At 40.0% G+C, this 19,322-nt stretch overlaps 1 protein-coding gene across 2 annotated transcripts in view; it reads right to left on the bottom strand.

The window, feature by feature from the left end:
• Positions 1 to 19,322, bottom strand: part of LOC127617932 (semaphorin-4G-like) — a 46,540-nt gene that overhangs the window by 12,271 nt on the left and 14,947 nt on the right. For both annotated transcript variants that reach the window (XM_052090110.1, XM_052090111.1), the window contains exons 3-9: positions 7,725 to 7,873; positions 7,045 to 7,107; positions 6,869 to 6,967; positions 6,661 to 6,754; positions 6,407 to 6,520; positions 5,852 to 6,006; positions 3,554 to 3,729 (exon numbers count right to left, since the gene is read on the bottom strand). In XM_052090110.1, the coding sequence (XP_051946070.1) occupies positions 3,554 to 3,729; positions 5,852 to 6,006; positions 6,407 to 6,520; positions 6,661 to 6,754; positions 6,869 to 6,967; positions 7,045 to 7,107; positions 7,725 to 7,873 (850 nt within the window). The remainder of the gene's footprint in view (positions 1 to 3,553; positions 3,730 to 5,851; positions 6,007 to 6,406; positions 6,521 to 6,660; positions 6,755 to 6,868; positions 6,968 to 7,044; positions 7,108 to 7,724; positions 7,874 to 19,322) is intronic.

Here is a 19,322-nt window from a genome sequence, read left to right as displayed (position 1 = left end):
TAGATTGTAATATGGGCTGTAAAGCATCAAAAATAAAAATTAAAAGTACCAGAAAAATTTGTCCATGCGACAATATTTTAAATTAGTGACATTTTTTTATTTCTGTTTGTTATCCAAGGGTTTTAGAAGACTTGCAATGCAGTACATGATAGGGATGGGAATCATAAGGAATTAAACGATTCTTTAACAGTTCCATTAACAATTCTCTTAGTACTTTTGGGGAAGAAATATTTAGAAATAAGAAATTTTAGTCAGTTAGTTACCAAATTATGAGATCATTCTCCCTGCATCCAAACTGCATACTGTAACAGTGTGTACTGTATTTAATGAGAAACGCACTTCTCGGCCGGTAAAACAGTATGCTCTTTAGGTATGAAAGAGGTAGTATAAATAGAATTCGGACATACTAACATCTGGGAATGTACACATGGTCCCATGACCAGAATATATGGCGTGACAACAACAACTGTGAAAATAATCCACTCAAGTTCAGTTAAAAAAGCACCATTTAAGCACAATGAGCAACGTTCTTTGTCTATACAGCACTTACTGTTGAAAACAGCCTTCCGCCCCGCGGTTCTCCGCCATTTGTTTTAAATCCAGCATTTGAACATGATGTCTCCTCAGCTCGTGATTCATTGTGTGATAGGAGTAGTCATCTTGGCATTTCTCGATTACTGTCCAATGAATACTATGGATTCGGACATACTACTCCACTGGCATACTGTTTTAGGAGGCATACATACAAAGAACGTGCAGATACTTACACAAACTGTCCTGAAGGTGTGTTATTCCAAAAAATAAACTCCAGCCGCTAGGCAGAACCAACACAAACAGAAACAAAGAAGGAGCCAGTTTCCACGGACGGTCAAGTGAATGTTCAGCTCGGCTGTAACATGAGAACCACAGATAACTTACTCAGTCATTTACTTTATTCAGGACAATGCTTGCTGTGGGCATGTAAATATTTTGCGGCCATCCTTAGTATCTATTCTCAATTTGGCCGGGAACATCAGCGCAAATGCGACCTTCCATTGGTATAAGAGTTTCTTGCATTCCTTGAATGGATCACATTTCTCTCTTGTCGAATTAGCAAAGTCTGGGAACATGAAAATGTTGTGGTTCTTCCAAGAAAGCCTTCCTTTAGACCTCACCATGCATAACATTAGATTTTTATCGGATGATCTCAGAAATGTGGCCAGAATTGATGGGGGCCTGTATCCTTCCGTGGATCTCCGAGCTGGAACCCTGTAAGCTCGATCGATTTACAGCTTATGGCCTGTTATGTCGAGCAAACAGAAGAGCTCGTCTAGGAATTTCACTAGCAAGTGAAATAGCACAAACTAGCAAAGTGCGCAGAGCTCACCGTTCACACGTCCGACCCTCGCATTTGCACGCGCTTCGTCTCCGCGGTAACGCACTCAACAAGCCACATGATAAGATTTGTGGATTGATGGTCTCAGACTCGTCCTCCACCACCCAGATTTAGGTGAGTCACTACACCACCACGAGTACTAAGAGTGCATTGGGCATTCCAAATTAGGGAGAAATAAATAAAAAATGAAAGAAAAAATATAGATGTCATAATATACCATTGTGTGAGGATCAATGTGAAAAGTGTTTATAAACTGATAATCTGCCCTTTTACTTGTGATTTGTGTGAAAGGGAATAAAATAACTGTTGTTGTAGCTCTAGTATTTATTTAAAAAGGAAACTGTTGCAATACAAGGAGCCACATTGAAATAATTTTGCAAAAATGTAGGTATATTGATAATTATATGTAAAGCAAACAACCACAGTTTTTGTTTTACGTGCTGTTTAGAATCTGGTTTATTTGAAACTTTTGATTATACCACAATAACAGACTGACATGAAAAAAAATCAAATAATGGAGTGTCGGAAAAAGTGTACAGACTTTGTGATTACAATTTCTGTATGATTATTTAGTACAAATAAAATAAAGTACAGTGGAATATAAAGTTCTGCTTGTGGATGTCTAGTTACTAAATGCCTCAAAAAACAAAAACATCTGAATATCTTATTAAGATTCAATGCCCCAGAGCAGGCAAACTTTGGCAAATCCATATCTTCCACAAAACTGTTTATTGTATCAACCCGGTACCTAAAAAAACATGACTTTGACTCCAAGCAGACTGACTACAAAACCTGTTTTCAATGAGATTTGAACTTGTGACATCTGCCAACTCTTGCCTTTTTTGTATGCAATATGCATCAGACAATCAGTGAATGGACTGTGGACAATCTGTTTGCGGCCATCTGAGGCAGAGACTACAATAAACACAAAAGACACAACCGTCATGCTGACAAGGACAGAAATGTGGTCCTCAAGCTTCAAAGTACACAATCTGCCAGTACAAAAATCATCCAGATTTTGGAAATTGCAGTCTTATCAATGACAAGTCAAAGCCTAGCTCAGGGGCTCCTCTGCACTTGTCCGGAGTAGATCCTCTGATCTCCAGAGAGAATGAAACCTGCTTATGAATAAAACATAACTTGTGCTCCAGGCAGCAAGAGAACGTGTCAGCGAATTTCATTCTGATGAACCTGGCGGACTGTAAATGAGTAAAAGACTCATAAGATGTAAGCAACCTGGGTGAGGAGCAAGCCAAAGCGAGGAGTGTGTCCAGGTAGATAGATGAATTTATTAATAGACAGGCCGCACACTAAATCTATTTCAACAAACCCAGTCATAGCAGAATGACATGATGCGTCCTGGCAGAATCCATTAATTAGTATTGACTGATGATGCATTTGCATGCCACTCTACTTGCTCGGCAATGCAACACTTCAAGTTTCCTCACACAACTGCCAGGATAATGTTAGACAGATGGTTTACTTCTATTACAAATGTCTGGTTGATTCATTCAAGAGTTTTACCTGAGAGCACTGTAGATCATGGCTCTTCTGCTGAGGATAACAGTACCATAAAAGGACAGAAGAAGTGACGTCAATCATTTGACAGATGTTAAATGTAATGGTTTCCCACAATGCAATCTCACATAGTTAATCAAAAACATCTGCAAATCTATAAGTGGCCCTGTAACACTCAATGAGGGGAAAGGAGGAAGCTGGGAAAAGGGTTGACAGAGTACATAGACATTTATTGTCGAAGACTTTTCAGTGTTCCTACATTCAACATATGCGCTGCATTTCAGCACTCGCAATTCTGACATGCGGACCCACACAAACAGCTTCTCTCGTTCTCCCATCTGCCGCTATCTCTTGTTCTTAAGTACTCCCGCCGCCCCTCGCTGAAACACGAGACCGGTGTGGCACGCAGGTGAAAAGATTTGGGAGACGCCGCTCGGCTCCTCCCTAATCACCACAGGTCCGTTTTGCAAATAAAAGACACAGAGGCCCAAAGAAGTATTGGACACTTATGCCACACTTAAAAGTGTATGAATGTTTTGCATTATATAAAAAAATCAAACCAAGTGGCATTTATTTGAAAGAAATTTTGCACAAACACACTTTTCAAGCAAAACATGATCAATACCAAAGTGACTGTCCCCAACATTCGGATGCTCTTACCATTCCAAGCCAAAGATGCCATAGAGAATAGAGTCCTGAGAGCGGGCACCCTCCAGCAAAAACACACTCCGCAACACATTGAAGTGAAATTCATAGTCAGGTAAAGAACACACCAGCCTTGCCTTCAGGAAGGAGGTCCACTTCTTCTGTAGGGTGAGGAGACCTCCTCTATCGCTCTATAAAATCAAGAGAGAAAAAGAAAAATCATAGGTTGCTAAAGAAGATTCCAGATGAAAATAAGAGTTGAGACAGTTTGAAAAAATATCATTTATTTCACCCATTCGCTCTCTAGGGCACTTGCTAAGTCATCTTTTACTGCCTGAAGGCATATTTATATTTCTTTATTCTATAAACACAACTCCAAAAAAATTCTCTCAGTTATAATTATTGTATTATTTTTTTATTTCATGGTTACATCTGGAGACCGTTTAGTATTAAAAACAAGGATTGATAGGGAAAATATAATACATCAGACTAGTTAGAAAAGGCCCAACGTCATATAAATTCAACACTAGGCTTTAAGAAAAATGCAAGATTGCTGCAAAACAGCAGTACAAGAGAGATTGTGACTTCTGGTTTTTGGCATGAGTGGTGGAAACATTATTGCCAGTGTGACTGTGGGAAGGGGAAATGAGCTAAATTGGATTACTTTTTCTGTATATAAGGAATCCCCCATGTCAGGGAGACATTTCCATGCTGCCTTCCAAGAGGAGAATAAATCTTAATCGAGGAATGACTTTGATTGGACCCCAAAACTTCTTACGGCAGTTGTTATGGTAGTTTCTCCAGTAATCAGTTTCCAGTAATAACAATAACATTATACTGTATAACCTTTAATTCAGAAGCAGATGGTCATGTGAAACCAGTGCACAATGCACTGGCACTGGTATGATAATGCACTTCGGATCTTTTTGTATATTTAAAACATTTAAAATCAGTCTGAAGAAAATACATAAAAACTAAAGAATTACATTAAAAATAATATATATATATATATATATATAAAGCGACTAGCAAGTCTTAATTTTTATTTATTTTTTGCACATTTAATTATGGCTATCCCAATAGAGCGCAACAGTCAGGTTCCAGAGAGTAAAAATCCCATTCATTTTCTCTGTATTTGATTACATTTTTAACTATAACTTATAAATACAAAAAGACAGAATTAGACAGACTCCGAGGTTGTTAATCAATGTTATATACTTCTGTTGAAGCAACTAGTCCATGTTAACTTAATTAGAAAAAACATTTTAAATGCAAAATTTCTCTTGAAGACGTACACTTCCCACGTTGATAAAGAGCAAAGATCCTCACGTCAGTGAGTCTTGGTAAACAAACAGCTGTTAAAGAGCTCTGCTGTGACCATGCACTCTTATGAGGCACAAACAAGTCGGTCTCCCTACACTCTCAAACTACAGTACATACAGGTATATATATATATATACTGTATATATATTAATATTTTGCTTGAAACTTGAAATATATTGTTGTTGTTTTTTTACGTCATTTACACTGCATTTTACATCATTTGTAATGCTTCATGGGATTGTATTTCCTCATGAAAGATGGTAAGTACACAATTTTTAACATTTGTATTTTTGTCAGATTTTCAAATACTATTTAGCGTCAAATTTAATATGTAATGTTGCGATTCACCTCGGAGCTGATTGGTTTGGTTCATGCCTTTGAACTATTTTATCAGGAACCTTTTTATGAAATCCCTTTAACCAAGAACCAAGACAGCTGAAAAAGTGGGCGGGTACTATAACATTTTCTAGGCCAACTAACAACATCAAATATAATTTAAATATGCAGTAAAATCCTGACTTTTCAGACCTTTCCCCCATGTCTGAGACAAAGTCTGAAGTGTACTAGTTGCGAACACTTAAACTGCTTATATGCACTGACCCTTGAGCAGCACACTGAATACATACAAAAACAGTCTACAAGATGTGAGGTTAGAGACATTTTTGATTGGCACTTTGATGTGAGTGTGTAGAGCTAGACATGTCTCATGGGAATGGAGCCGTTAAAGTCAGATTCCTGGCAACAATGCTGCTTTCCAACCCTATTATGAAACCTGTAGAACACCACACTTCAAATACGGAGTGTTCCAAAGGCAAAGCTGTTACACTGCTGGAATTAAACACTTGTGGTGGTGCTCTAAAACAAACTCAAGAAGCTCTTCAATGTAAGTATACACTAAGTTCTATAGTTATAATTGTTCAAATTAAATACAACAAAATTGTTGTTTTGCTGTCTGACCAACACCCTCTTGAAGACATGGGAGCTTCATACCTTGCACACACGAGCAACACGCGCTACTCTGCTGTGGCTGAAGTATGGACTGAGCTCTTGGCTCTTCTCCGTGAAAAAGAAGTAAATCTTATCATCATCTCCAGCTGAGCTGCTCACACTCTCTCTCACCAATGCTGAGCCCACAAAATCAGCCTCTGCAAGGGACAGTAGACTGCTGTTAGTGCATTACTCCAAAAATAGCTGCTGGTATTATAATGTTGCACATTAAAATGACCAATTTAGTTTTAGCTCTGTAAACACATGCAGTGTGGGCAAAATGTCTGAGACCACTAGTGAAAAGGCTTCTATTTTACATTAATTTCTAATTTAATACAGATTTTTTTCATTACACATTATACAGTATTATCAGCATAACAATTTAAGTGAAAAGTTTAAGAAAAAAAATGTAACAAAACTATAATAATACAATACTAATACAATTCTATTAACAATTCTATTAACCTATTATCAGTTGAGGACCAAACATTTAACACACAATGTTCATGGTGTGGGACAAAATATTTGTACAAATAAAATGTATTGCTGTAAACTGACCCTGTAGCCATTGAGTGGGAGCCTCTTCTGTTTTCAGTGTGGGATTCGGAGAGTTGCGTCGGATATCTGGAAAGCTCCGAAAGTCATACTGAGATGCTGTGTACATCTGTTGATCTACGAAAAACAGAGGTACAATATAGCGGAATAGAATGTTTACCATAACAATTTAAATATCATTAATATTATAAGAAATTTTTTTTAATAAGAAAAACTAAGGAACAAATATACAGTGTATTGCTTCTTTGATGCCATACCAATCAGCAGTCCAGTGTATCCTTTGTTGGGGTCATATGGACATTTCTCTCGACCCTCCTCGAAGGCCGACGAGAGCTTAAACTGCCCCCCATCCTGGCAAAACACAACAAAGTTATTTACTCTGTCCTAAATCTGAAGGTTTTCATCTAAAAATAAGATGTCAAGAAGCTTAAAAAATGGCAGCTACTTAGTTACATAGTTACTTACAATGTATGCACACAGAGGGCTGAAAGCATGCGTGCCACAAGTGTACAAGTGTGTGCTGTTGAACCTTTGGAGGAAACGTATGTGGTTGTAGCACTCCGTCTGTCAGGGTGAGGAAGTCTAGGTCAGTAACTAGACAAGAGGTAATAATGACAACAACTGATGAGACCTTGACCTACCTCGTTATCTTTCCCTTTCCTCAAGCACTGTTGCTTCTGTTCGTCTGATGCCTCCCAGTCAATCTGTCCAAGTAAAAGATTAACAAATATTCTTGAAATGTCAAGACTAAAATTGCTTTCCTGGAAAATCAACTTCCTGCTCTATTTCGCAGAGCCAAATTGTAGCGTTTGTCACTGATTAATAGTAGGAACACAAATAAGGAAAATACAAAAATACAGAGTAATTACACACACACACACACACACACACACATATATATATATATAATTGTTTTTTTTTTTTTTTTTTTTTTTTGGAGGAAAAATATCTAGCTAATTTTGAATGCAAAAAGTATATTGTGTGAACAGTTCCTAACAATTTTCAAAAAGATTTTCAAACTTTATACATTTTATATTAATTAAAGATTAGAGTAAAACGTTTTTGGTTTAGGTTTAGGTTTACTTTGGTTTATTTCAGCAATAGGAGAACTATCTATTTTTGGATAGCACAGTCCTCCTGTTGCTGAAATCTACAAAACAATGAAGGTACAAAGCATGGTCTGTATGTTAAGTGGTTCGGGCTTAATTACTTGCAGAAAATTGTGGAGATTAAGAGATAGAAAAACAAAATGTGTGAAGAATATCAACATGGTGCTGCCTTGCAAGTTCTCTAATTAAGTGGTGTGTTTGGGAGTACATACATTCCGCAGTGAGCTGCTGGAGATGTCACTAGCCTGCAGGACAAATAAAGCCCCTCTCGCTCCCACATACAGCATGTCTGCCTCCTCCTCCAGGAGCAATAAACTGTAGTTGAGAGTTGAACCTCTGAAGCGTCTGCAGCCCAACAGCCCTAAAACACACAGGACATACCACTTAAAAGACACATTGGGGTCATACGATCAGTGGGTTCATTGTGCTGTGAAGTCATGCTGAACCGGTTCATTTTTAACTTAATAACATCCGTATTTTGTACATGTACTGTATATTAATTCATTTTAATTAACTTTTGATTAAATTCACAAATTGATTCACATATTAATTCAGGTCATCATAGAGGCAATAATAAGGAATTCACAGTACTATACTGAGTAGATTGTAGAAATGTTAAGGACACTTCTATTGACTTCTTTTTACTCAATCCAATTGCTTCTAAGTCAATGTTTTAAACTGATGTGGTGAACAATCAGACCAGATGACATTCCAGGAGCCAGTTTATGCCAGAGCCCCTCTCAAACTTACAAGGCAAATAAGAGTTGTTCCATTTTGATTGTATCATGGCAGGACCAACACAAACAAATGCCAAGTGCAGCCATCAGATAAGATGCTCGGACAACTACCAGACACCCCTCACAAGGCAGGAACGATCTTCCAACACATTGGAAAACACTTCTCATTGCCCCCCTAAGACCAGTGGTGAGAAGGACCACAAAAATTATTCAAGACCTCTCGAAGCAGCATTAAATTACCATTTGGAAAAAGCTGAAACAAAGAAGCCACATAGACAAGTCTTCACACACAAACTTTTATTCCTAAAATGGACACCAACTGTTCACATTCACTTTGTGTTTGTTCACAGAATTTATGTAAATTGCAGTTGTTCAATTAGAACAATAGTTCACACAAACTGAGCTATGGTGGTATAAATTAGTCCTGAGTCCCTGCCCAGAGAGTCATTAACAGGATTCACTTTTATAACACTTCTCTGTTCTGGTCTCACTCTATCAGAGAAAGGATAACAGATCATACAATGTTTTTAGTCTCTGGTTCGATCCCCACAGCCACCACCATTGTGTCCTTGAGCAAGGCACTTAATTCCAGGTTGCTCTGGGGGGTTTGCCCCTGTAATAAGGGCTCTGTAAGTCGCTTTGGATAAAAGCATCTGCCACATGCATAAATGTAAATGTAAATGAAGCATGCACTGACATAATCTGTGCATTCCAGATTGCAAGAACCCTCTCTGTGCTTCCAGGAGATAAGCATTCCTCTTCCCCTTCATATCCAAGACAGTTGAAATTGAATCAAGCTCCTTCCCAACTGTAACATGGCCCTGAACCCCAGTGGAAGATGCTACCATCACCAAACTCGTCGATCGCTCAAGCATAACGTAAATATATAACTATCCAAACTTCCCTCCAGAGGCCTTGGCTGTGTACTACATCCTACTATCAGTTTATAATTTCCTTATGTTCTTTAGATTATGTAACCTGTGTATCAAATTTCTTGCAAATAATCTTTGCATTGTTTAATTAGGAATAAGGTTTTCAATTCATTAAGTGAGAAACAGCAACTTATCTTTCATAAGATAATAGTCAAACTTTTACATTGCTACCTCCAATTCAACCACTTGCATCTTTCCATCCTATGCACATTATTTACCAATTCATTTATTTGATCTTTTAGCATATTTGTACCAATTTGTAGTTTTTCTTAGTTACTCTTGTTTATATTTTTGTAAATAAAACACATTTTAATACAACTGTGTGCTCCTTGTGTTGATGATACAGAAGATTTCTAAAGTGTTAAGCCGAAACTCATGAATCCTTCAGATTAATCAGATAACAAGCTCCCGCCAATTTACATATTTCTAATTTATTGAATAGTCCATTTGGATCATTATTTTACTGATAAGGTGAAACTACTTAGCTGGTGCCCTGAGGATGGAAGGAGGGGCAATCTGATATTAATAATCGCATACCCCTTAAGTGAAGTGTGATAAAAAATCACCACATACTTTGGTGTCTTGTGTGAGGCTCAGTTCATTTCAATTAGTGTCAAGGTGATTCTCACTACACTGCAGAACAAGTGCTAGTAGGAAAGCTTATCAGCTAGCAACAGTAAGGTGGCATGGCTTAGGTCAATTTTCCGGTTGTTTATATGTTCCTAGGTCTTTGTTTAAGACAAGCTGCAGAGGAGGCAAACCAATATGTCTCCACCTTACTAGGTGTCAATTCTGTATGAATCATAAGTGTGTCCTCCTTGTAAGCATTTCATTTTAGAACTTTCTAAACTTTCCATTTTTATTAAAAATAATGATATGGTTTAACAAAACAAAACAAAATTAGGGGCATATGGTTCCCATATCCCTGAGTTCCTCACCGCTAAAATATGAGACAATAGGAGACTCACACAGGATGTCATCATTTAGGCGAAAATCTGGGACATTTCTAGGCTTTCTGCAATCAATGTTCTCAATAACCTATTCATCATTCTTTTTATACTGCATCAATATCACTTTTAAGCAGCAATATTTAATCTTGAACGAAATAGAAATTTTAATGGTATAAATAAACTAAATCAACATAGAACATAAACATTAAGATGAACACACATACAGCGTGGCCACGTGTGTCTCTCTCTCTCTCTCTCTAACTGGTGCCTCCAGCTCCCCTTAATCTCGCTCTCCCAATGATCAGCTGATTCAGCACCAGCCGTGCATCATCATGGCCCGGCCATGCCCTCCTCATCGTCACAGTCACCTAAAGACACAAGTTGTTTGATGGGAGGGGCCCGGCTGCTGCTGGATCAGGCGAGCATGTCCTTCAATCAAATGGGCCCTCACTGCATTCGTATGGTGGAGCAGCGCATCAGACGGGAGAGCAATACACATAAACAAAAGTTGACTCACGTGGTGTCCGAATGGGAGGACCCCCACTGCGATTAGAATGGGAGAGCCCCAAACGTACTTAAAGGGAAGGGTCTTCAAGGAGATTCAAATGGGAGGGCTCCTGGTCTGGCTGGGGAGATCTTAGCAGCATCTGGATGGGATGGCCCTTGTAGCATGCAGGAGGGCCTTCGCAGCAATTTGAATGGGAGGGCTCCAGATGTAGCGGTAGAGATACTCCCAAACTGGCTATGTGTGGGCTGGAACCCTAAAACTTCAAAGAGTTTTTCTTTTGAGAGATGGATAAGCTGATTAGAGATTGATGCGCCTTTTTTGTGGATGACCAGCAGCCCAGTGAATGGATATGCTGCTCGGGCAGACCTTTTTGGGCTTTAGTGGTTGCGGTGCTTATACAAAACAAGTGGCTTAAGTATGAGTTTGCTGTAATGCTGGATTTGAGAAGGACAAGTTTTAGGTGTTTTTGGAACCAAAATCTCAAAACTACCCGTTTATTATCATCTGCGAAGAGCAGGTCATGAGGGGATTTGACTTAGGACCTCAGTTCTGAACAGGGAGGAACTGAGGTTGGTGTCGGGTTCACTTCTGGAGCTAAGGTTCTGAATCTTTGTTAATATTTGAGTGCAAAGGTGATTAGAGACTGGTGGAGGTTCCATAGCGGCAGCGTTTGAGGGAATAGTGAGTGTCATGGCTGTTTGGAGTGTAAATGTGGGTGGGCCGAGCTGGAACGGATGTGGAATTTGGAAACAAAGCCAGTTGCGGAGGCAGCCTCACACTAGGATTGGTTCCGAAATTAGGAAAGTTAGTGTAATAGTCAGAAGGAGGGTATGGTGTGGGGGGAATGTGCACGATGCGGAAATCTCCAGCTGAGGTAGTCTCACGCAGGGTTTATAGGAGCTGTCTTGGAGGAGTGGGTAGGATGGCAGATAGGAATGGGGGAATTTCCTGAATACAGATGATGAGCTGGTTGCGTATTGGGAGGATGGGGTAAGCTTGCTGAAGGTTTGGCTGTTGGAAGTAGATTTACAATAGAAGGTTGAGGATGAAGAGCAGAAGGAGGCAGGAACTATGCGGGGGCGGGGATAGTAACACGTGTCCAGTGGTTGGAGAGACTTCACTGGCGCCGCGCCGCCATGTTTGCCCAGAGAGAAACATTAGTTCCAGCAGTATTGGTTGGTTGAGAAGGAATGAGGATTGCAGGTGTCTCTAAGGTTTCTTGGGTAGGGTATCAGATGGGCAGTGGTGTGGGGAGTAGGAGAGATGATCCCAGACTTGTTGAGCTGTTGTGAAGTGTCGGGTACAGTTGAGACTTCATCATCTGATGTAAATAGTTCAAGTATGAGCGACATCTTCGAGGTAAGCAACTGCTTATATCTGCTTACTCTGGCGATGTGGTTGGTCAGATTGAATTAACAAGCTCCTCCCAAACTTTGTTTGGAAAATATTTTACTAGAGTATTTGGTTCTCATGTCATGTTAGATGACTGTGCGTTCCACTGCATGGCGGCCACACATGCAAGGAACCGAGCTTAGGTTCAAAAATATTGTTCTGTTTACTCAGTGTTTGAGGAAACAGCACAAGATGGTGCAGAGTAGGGCAGCCGTGTCACAAGCTCCGATACAACGCTGCAGTTTTTTGTTTGTTTTGCAACTTATTCTTGCATTTTTGTTCTGGATGTCGTCTGTTTTTTGCCTATGACAGCCAAACACTTTTGGATATTGACCAAAATATTGTCTGAACCACCCGACCGTGACCTCAAAAGCAGAAAAGGGGAAGGAGAGCTGGCGTCCTCGTCAGACTGAGACACCGCGTTAGCTGGCCCCCGCTACCCAGCATTTTACTGTAAAATTTTCAGTCACTGGACAACAAACTTTGTGAGCTAAGGGTGCAAATCTACTTCCAGTGAGAGACGAGGAACTGCTGCTTTATCTGCCTCACAGAGACCTGGATGTCGGTGGATGTTCCAGACTCAGCTATCAAGCCCACGGGGTTCTCCGTGAACCATGCGGATAGACCTAATTAACTTTTAGGGAAAAGCAGTGGAGGAGGTGTATGTTTCATTACCAACAACACTTGGTGTGACCAAAGGAATGTGCACTCTATGAAGTCCATTTGCTGCCCTGATCTGGAATACCTCACGCTACTGTGTTGACCATTCTGGCTACCGAGGGAATTCACATCAGTTATTATTACAGCTGTGTAATAATACACAAGCATTACATTCCCCCACAAGCCAATACAGACCAGGCAAGGGAACCAGGGAACATAAGCAGACAGGAAATCACACACCCTGAGGTCGCATTTACTGTTGCAGGGGATTTTAACAAAGCCAATTTAAGGACAATAACACCAAGATACTCTCAGCATGTTGCATGCAACACACTAAGAGAACGGGCTTTGGATCACTGTTACTATCCCTTACATTCCCTATTTCGGGAATGAGCAGGAGCAAAAATAAAGTCAGTTATTTCTCTGTAAAACCATCAGAGCAGAAAAACGTTAGTACAGGAACAAAGTGGAGTTACAGTTTAAAACCAGCAACAGCAGAAGCTTGTGGCAAGGAATCAGTAACATCACGGACACTCCCAAAAATGCTGCCTCTCTTCCACACGTTCTTAACATCTTCTACACTTGATTCGGGTACAGACGGCATCCCAGGCCATGTCCTCAGAGCATATGCGGGCCAACTAGCGGGTGTTTTTATGGACATTTTCAACCTCTCCATCTCCCTGTCTACCATTCCCACATGCTTCAAAACGTCCACCACTGTGCCTGTACCGAGGCAAATTAAAATCACCTGCTTAAATGACTGGTGTCCTGTTGCTCTGACTCCCGTAATAAGCAAATGCTTTGAGAGACTGGTTAGAGATAACATTTGCTCTTTGCTGCCTGCCTCTCTGGATCCACAACAGTTTTCTTACCCTGGCAACTGCTAAACTGATGATACCATCACTTTCACTCTACACATGTCAAGCTCCGGGCTCTGGTCTTGCTGTGCAGCTTGATCCTGGACTTCCTGTCAGGCAGACCCAGGTGGTCAGAATGGGCAGCAATATTTCTACTTCATTGAACCTCATCACTGGAGCTCCACAGGGCTGCATTCTCAGCCCACTCCTGTACTCTTTTTTAGGGCTGAAACAGGGCTGGACTGGTAATCTGGCATACCGGGCATTTTCCCGGTGGGCCACCGCACTTTGGGGCCGATCAGGGGAGGACTGGCCATCGGGAGAACCGAGGGGTCCGGTGGGTCTTTACTTGCAGCCCTACTCTCTTTACACCCATGATTGTGTGGCCACACACAGCTCCAACATCATCAAGTTTGCAGATGACACAACGTGGTAGGCCTGATCACAGATGATGACGAGACAGCCTACAGAGAAGAGGTGCAATCCCTAACATGCTGGAACCAGGAGAACAATTTCTCTCTCAACTTCAACAAGACCAAGGAGCTTGTGGTGGACTTCAGGAGACTGGACAAAGGCACAGCCCCATCTCTATTGACAGAACACCGGTGCAGATTCCTCAGAGTTCACATCTCTGACGACTTCACATGGTCCATCCACACAGAGGCTGTAGTGAAGAAGGCACACCAGCTGCTCTTCTTCCTTAGATGACTTAGGAAGTTTGGGATGAGTAACAACATCGTTCTACACTTGCACTCTATAGATTTGGCATTTGCCAAATGATATAAGTATCCTTCCATTTGTATTATTTCCAAAAATCTCAAGTCTTTCTGATAAAAATGTAAGCATATGTGTAGTTCTAGCAGGGAGATATTAGGATTCATTCTATCAAGCATCTCATCCAATCGCAATACAGCTTTCGCTGTATAAGCCTGCCATACTTCCATGTTTTCACCCACCATCCCACCCCATCTCCACCAGTTTAGGTCCCATCCTGGGCGGATGTAAGCTCCTCTCCCCTGCCGTCATCGCCTCCGACAGTATCTGACGGTTCAAGCAACATCTGAGCACTGAAATGTAGGACAAGGCTTACACCAAATAATATAATTATCTTTTCGTACTAATTCCAAAAATCTCGAGTCTTTCTAATACAATTACTTTAGTATGTCAAATCCATTTTGATTGTCGGATCCATTTTGTAGTAAAATGTGATTGCTTTGAAGTTCAAATGGATCCAATGTGAGAAGTACACAGTATGTTCTTGTTATGTGAACACCATATGTCTAACAAAAAGAAATTTGCAGTTAAAACTGGTGGTTTTCAAGTTTACGATATGTATTAAAGTAGGTGATTATTCAAAAGTACAGCTTGTGGGCTACTCCAAGTTTACAAGGCAATTAGCACTACTTTAGCTCCTTAAGAGTAGACAGTAAACAAATTCCTTGTTTGCACAATTGTGTGTTGTTTATCGCACTAACTGTGATAATGTATTCATGACACATTCTATGTGTCTACTGCAAAAATAGCCCCACATGCTGTAGAGCATCAACATATGCACACATCACAGGACAGACGTCTCCAATAGTATGTGGGTAGCAGTGTGTGGCAGGATTGCAGGCAGGGACAAGACAGGTTATGCTGCACAGCTAGCTTTGGCTAAGAACCCAGGGCATTACAATGACAGCAGAACTGACAAATAAAGCCATGGAGAGACAGAGGGGAGTCAGCTACTTGGAAAGCATAAGAGAGACATATGGAAGAAGGGAGAGAGAGAGAGAGAGAGAGAGAGAGAGAGAGAGAGAGAGAAGAAGAGAGGATATTTAAGGTGCCCTCTGACTCTCTGCTGACACAGTGCTGGGTTGTGAAATCTTTACATTTGCTTCATGCCTCCTGTTCACAAGATTCTCTCTTTCTTTCTCTCTAACACACACACACACACACACACACACACGCACGCGCGCACGCACAGATGCTCAATACATTTGATTAAACCAATCTTGAATGCCAAAGCAGTCCTATTCGTTCATTCATTCATTCATTCAAGTTGATTGTGGTAGGAATAGTGAGGGTTTATTAACGCATACCAGTCTAATGATATTTTCTGAACAATTTTATAACTGCAGGGAACTTACATTTCATCTCTCAACACCTATCAAAACTTTGTTTGTTTGAGAGTCCCAACCAGCTCGACACAGTGAAATTGACTCAACCAATTGTGTAACTTTGGGACAGAACAATCTGTTTGACCAATGGCAGATGGGCTTAAAAATGTGAGTTAAATAAGCTGAATGATCCACTCTGTACATTATTTCAATTGCCTTCATCTCTCCTTTAAATATCTATACAAGCCGACCCAGGGCTAACAGAATGTGAATGGAACAGATCCACTCAGACATTGAGTATCAGATCACAGTAAGTTCCCACAGTCCTCCAGCAATTATTCTGCAGTGACCTGCGTTCTGCAATGGGCATCGTTATTTCAGAGAAACACAGCAGCAATCTCAAGCCCAGCAGAGTGTGCACAGATTATTAGAGCAAATACTCAGTATACACACACATTCACAAACATATTCACATGCAGAAAAGCACACATGTGGTCATTTACACATCACACACTTTATCTATATTCTTCTTGTTGAAATGACGAGCTTAGACCACCATGAATTCTAGCTAGTGGACCACCATAGTTATCCTGAGCACCAGTAAAAGATTTTTGGTCAACCTTCTGTAGTCTTTCGGGTGAAAACCGAAAGTCTTGTTGGCTTGGGTAGTTAAACATAGATTTTAGGCAGAATGATGGATTTGGAGCAACATGACTTTTTGATGAATTTTCATTTAAGGTTTAAGAAGCCCAGTGGAGACACCAGCATCCCATGCTAGAGGGCCACGTCACATGTAGGCTGAACTTTGCCGCTGGGCACCAGATTCAACTCAACCATTATCCAAACAGCAGTTGAAAATGGTCAACAAATTACAAGCCAAGGTTACTCAAACAGAACTGGGTTTACATGAGCACAGCACAGAGACCTTCACAATATTCCGGCTTTGGGTGGAGTAGAGGAGCTTTGTATTTCAAACTAATGTCAAGAGATGCATAAAAATGGCTCCGGCCAGGCATGAAGCAACGGCCATCCCAACCAGACCAGCAACCTGAATGACAGCAGTTTGTAGCCCTGCTATTAAACAGACACAAACCACATGACCCGGGCGGGCTTGTCATTCTCAGGCACATGGGAGTATAGCTCTCTGAACTAGGCACGCTATTATTTCCCAAAACCGGAATAACTTGTTTTTCTGATTACTCAAATGGAACTTCTCAGGAATTCCAAGCAGCACAAACGTGTGTCTTTTCAGCATGGTCATGGAATCTTAAACGGATCTGACAGAGGTCAATAAAAGGGTACACAGCAGACAATGAGTTTATTCAATGGGAAGAAGTTATGGCTTCAGTGTCCATGACATTCTACCAACAGAAATTTGGGGATTATCAAAGCAGCTCCACTTATATAAAAGTGCCATGGTTGTGAAATGTTTTTTAACATAGTGAGATGCTAATCCATTGTATTGTTTGAAGAACCTTGGAGTACATGTAAATAACATGGTATTTGAATATGGTAATCATTCAGTACCATTGTATATACCAAAGTATCACTGTATTACTATCTGACACCATAACTGTCCCATGCTACCACCACAGTACTTTCCAGGGTCATCTGTATAATTACTCAGGCTTCTGGAAATACAAATGGGTCAAGTATTATTAATGATTAAAATTGTAAAAATGGTAAATAAAAAAAATGTAAGCATTCAATATAGCAATGAAACCACTCACCCTCAGTACAAAGCCAACTGATGTGCACTCTTGCCTCCATTATCACAGATTCCTGTATTTCATTCTGTAACTATTCATATTGTGAAGTAACAATAAAGCAACAGAGAACAATACCTTAATTTCCTGTTCTCTGGCTAAAGTATAATCCAAGCATTGTGACAGGTAAGGTGAGGCAGCAGCCCACCAAAATGACTCACCCACTTCATGAAAAGAACACCGAGTGTAGCATATTTTATTTGTCATCCCCTGCCATGAGACCATGAAGACAGTGAAGGTTTTTTGTAAGCAATTCTGCACTGCAAAAACTAATTTACTTAATTCTAAAAAATCTAAACATCTTAAAAACAATAAGAATTTACTTACTAGCAAAATTATATATTAAGATATATAGCCTTGTTTTTGAAGAAATCAATTTGCAGTGAGATTTGTGCATGAGAGAAGCTCATTTACAGAAGCTTGCGCGTTCACACCAGAAAAAGCATTGTTTTCAGTGCTAAACAGCGCAAGTTAAACACGTGCCACTGCGAACAAGCTTCTCTCATGCACTCATGTCAAGGTTTTCACTGAAAAAGATTTAAATTGTAGGTTTTTCACCAAAACCTATTGTATGCCATTAGAAGACTTGAAATATGATGTTGCATGGACTACTTTTATGATATATTTGGGCAAGTATTCAATAAAATACCTCCTTACACTACGCTTTGAGTGCTCGCATTTTTTTTGGACAACGCAACAGACCAGGATAGGATTTCACATGAGAGAGCTCCTGCTTTTGTTAAATAACATTATAAAAATAACAAATAATATATTATATAAAAAATTTTAAAATATGCCCTCTACTCACTTTCCAGCACACAGCTTTGAAATATGTGTTCTTTGAATTGAGCCAAGAGGTCAGTGTGTGACGCAACGTAATATGAAATTTCTTAGCATGAGCTTGCGCTTCCGGTCTCCCGCATTCGGACATGTTTGAATGGGAGTGAATGTAACGTGAAGTGTAGTGTGACCACCACTTAAGAAAGAAAGTTATATGGGTTTGGAATGACATGAAGTTGATTAAATTATAACAGAATTAAAAAAAATTTGATGAATGATTCCTTTAATTACATTTTTCATTTTGCTTCTTAAGTAAACATATCTTGTTTTAAGGATGTTAAGATATTTTTACTGGAAAACAAGACAAAAATGCAGAGTAAGAAAATATTTTTGCAATGTGATTAAAAAGAAAATACCATGTGGTACCAATATAAATTGTGCATTCACATGTAAATAAACAGCAAAATGACAACCATCCCCACAGACCTGTCCAACTGACATTACAGCACATTAAACGGAGACACACCCCTTCTATCTGCACGCACCCACACACACCCACACCCCTCGCTGAAACGAATACACAGGCGATTGAAGTGAAAATCTGCCACAGCTAATTAGCTAATCAATGTGAGATCCACAACATGATTTGGGTTGTCTTCCCAGGGGCCTGGAGAAAGAGAGAGACAGAGACTGTGTATTTACTAAATAAATGAGTGGAGGTCTTCTGAGAATATGTGTGGAACACAGTGTTCGCCATCACGTTTCAACCAGACACTTCATGTTGTTTTTCAGCAGTGTTAGCTTTCTTATTTGACAGAACCATGATGAGTGTCTTCAAACTGTCTTTGTCTTTGACAATACATATAGAGCAAACATAATTTACACTCTTCTCCCCAGTAGCTTGTAACTATCTCGGCTCTAAAGCTCATAATGTCTCTTAGGGTTTACTAGGGAATAAAGTTCAGGGTTCTCTGAACTCATTAATAGTTAACCAGCCATAAAGAAAGGTGATCGTAGGTGGTGGATGCTGACTCATTCTGCAATTTAAACTCTTGGGATTGCTAAAACACAATTGTCCAAATGAACAAAAATATCAATGGGTGCGCATAAGTGAGTATAGAATAATTTT

The sequence above is a fragment of the Xyrauchen texanus genome, chromosome 24, assembly GCF_025860055.1.
Source record: "Xyrauchen texanus isolate HMW12.3.18 chromosome 24, RBS_HiC_50CHRs, whole genome shotgun sequence".
NCBI classification, from domain to species: Eukaryota; Metazoa; Chordata; class Actinopteri; order Cypriniformes; family Catostomidae; genus Xyrauchen; species Xyrauchen texanus.
This window is presented reverse-complemented; position numbering and strand designations above follow the sequence as displayed.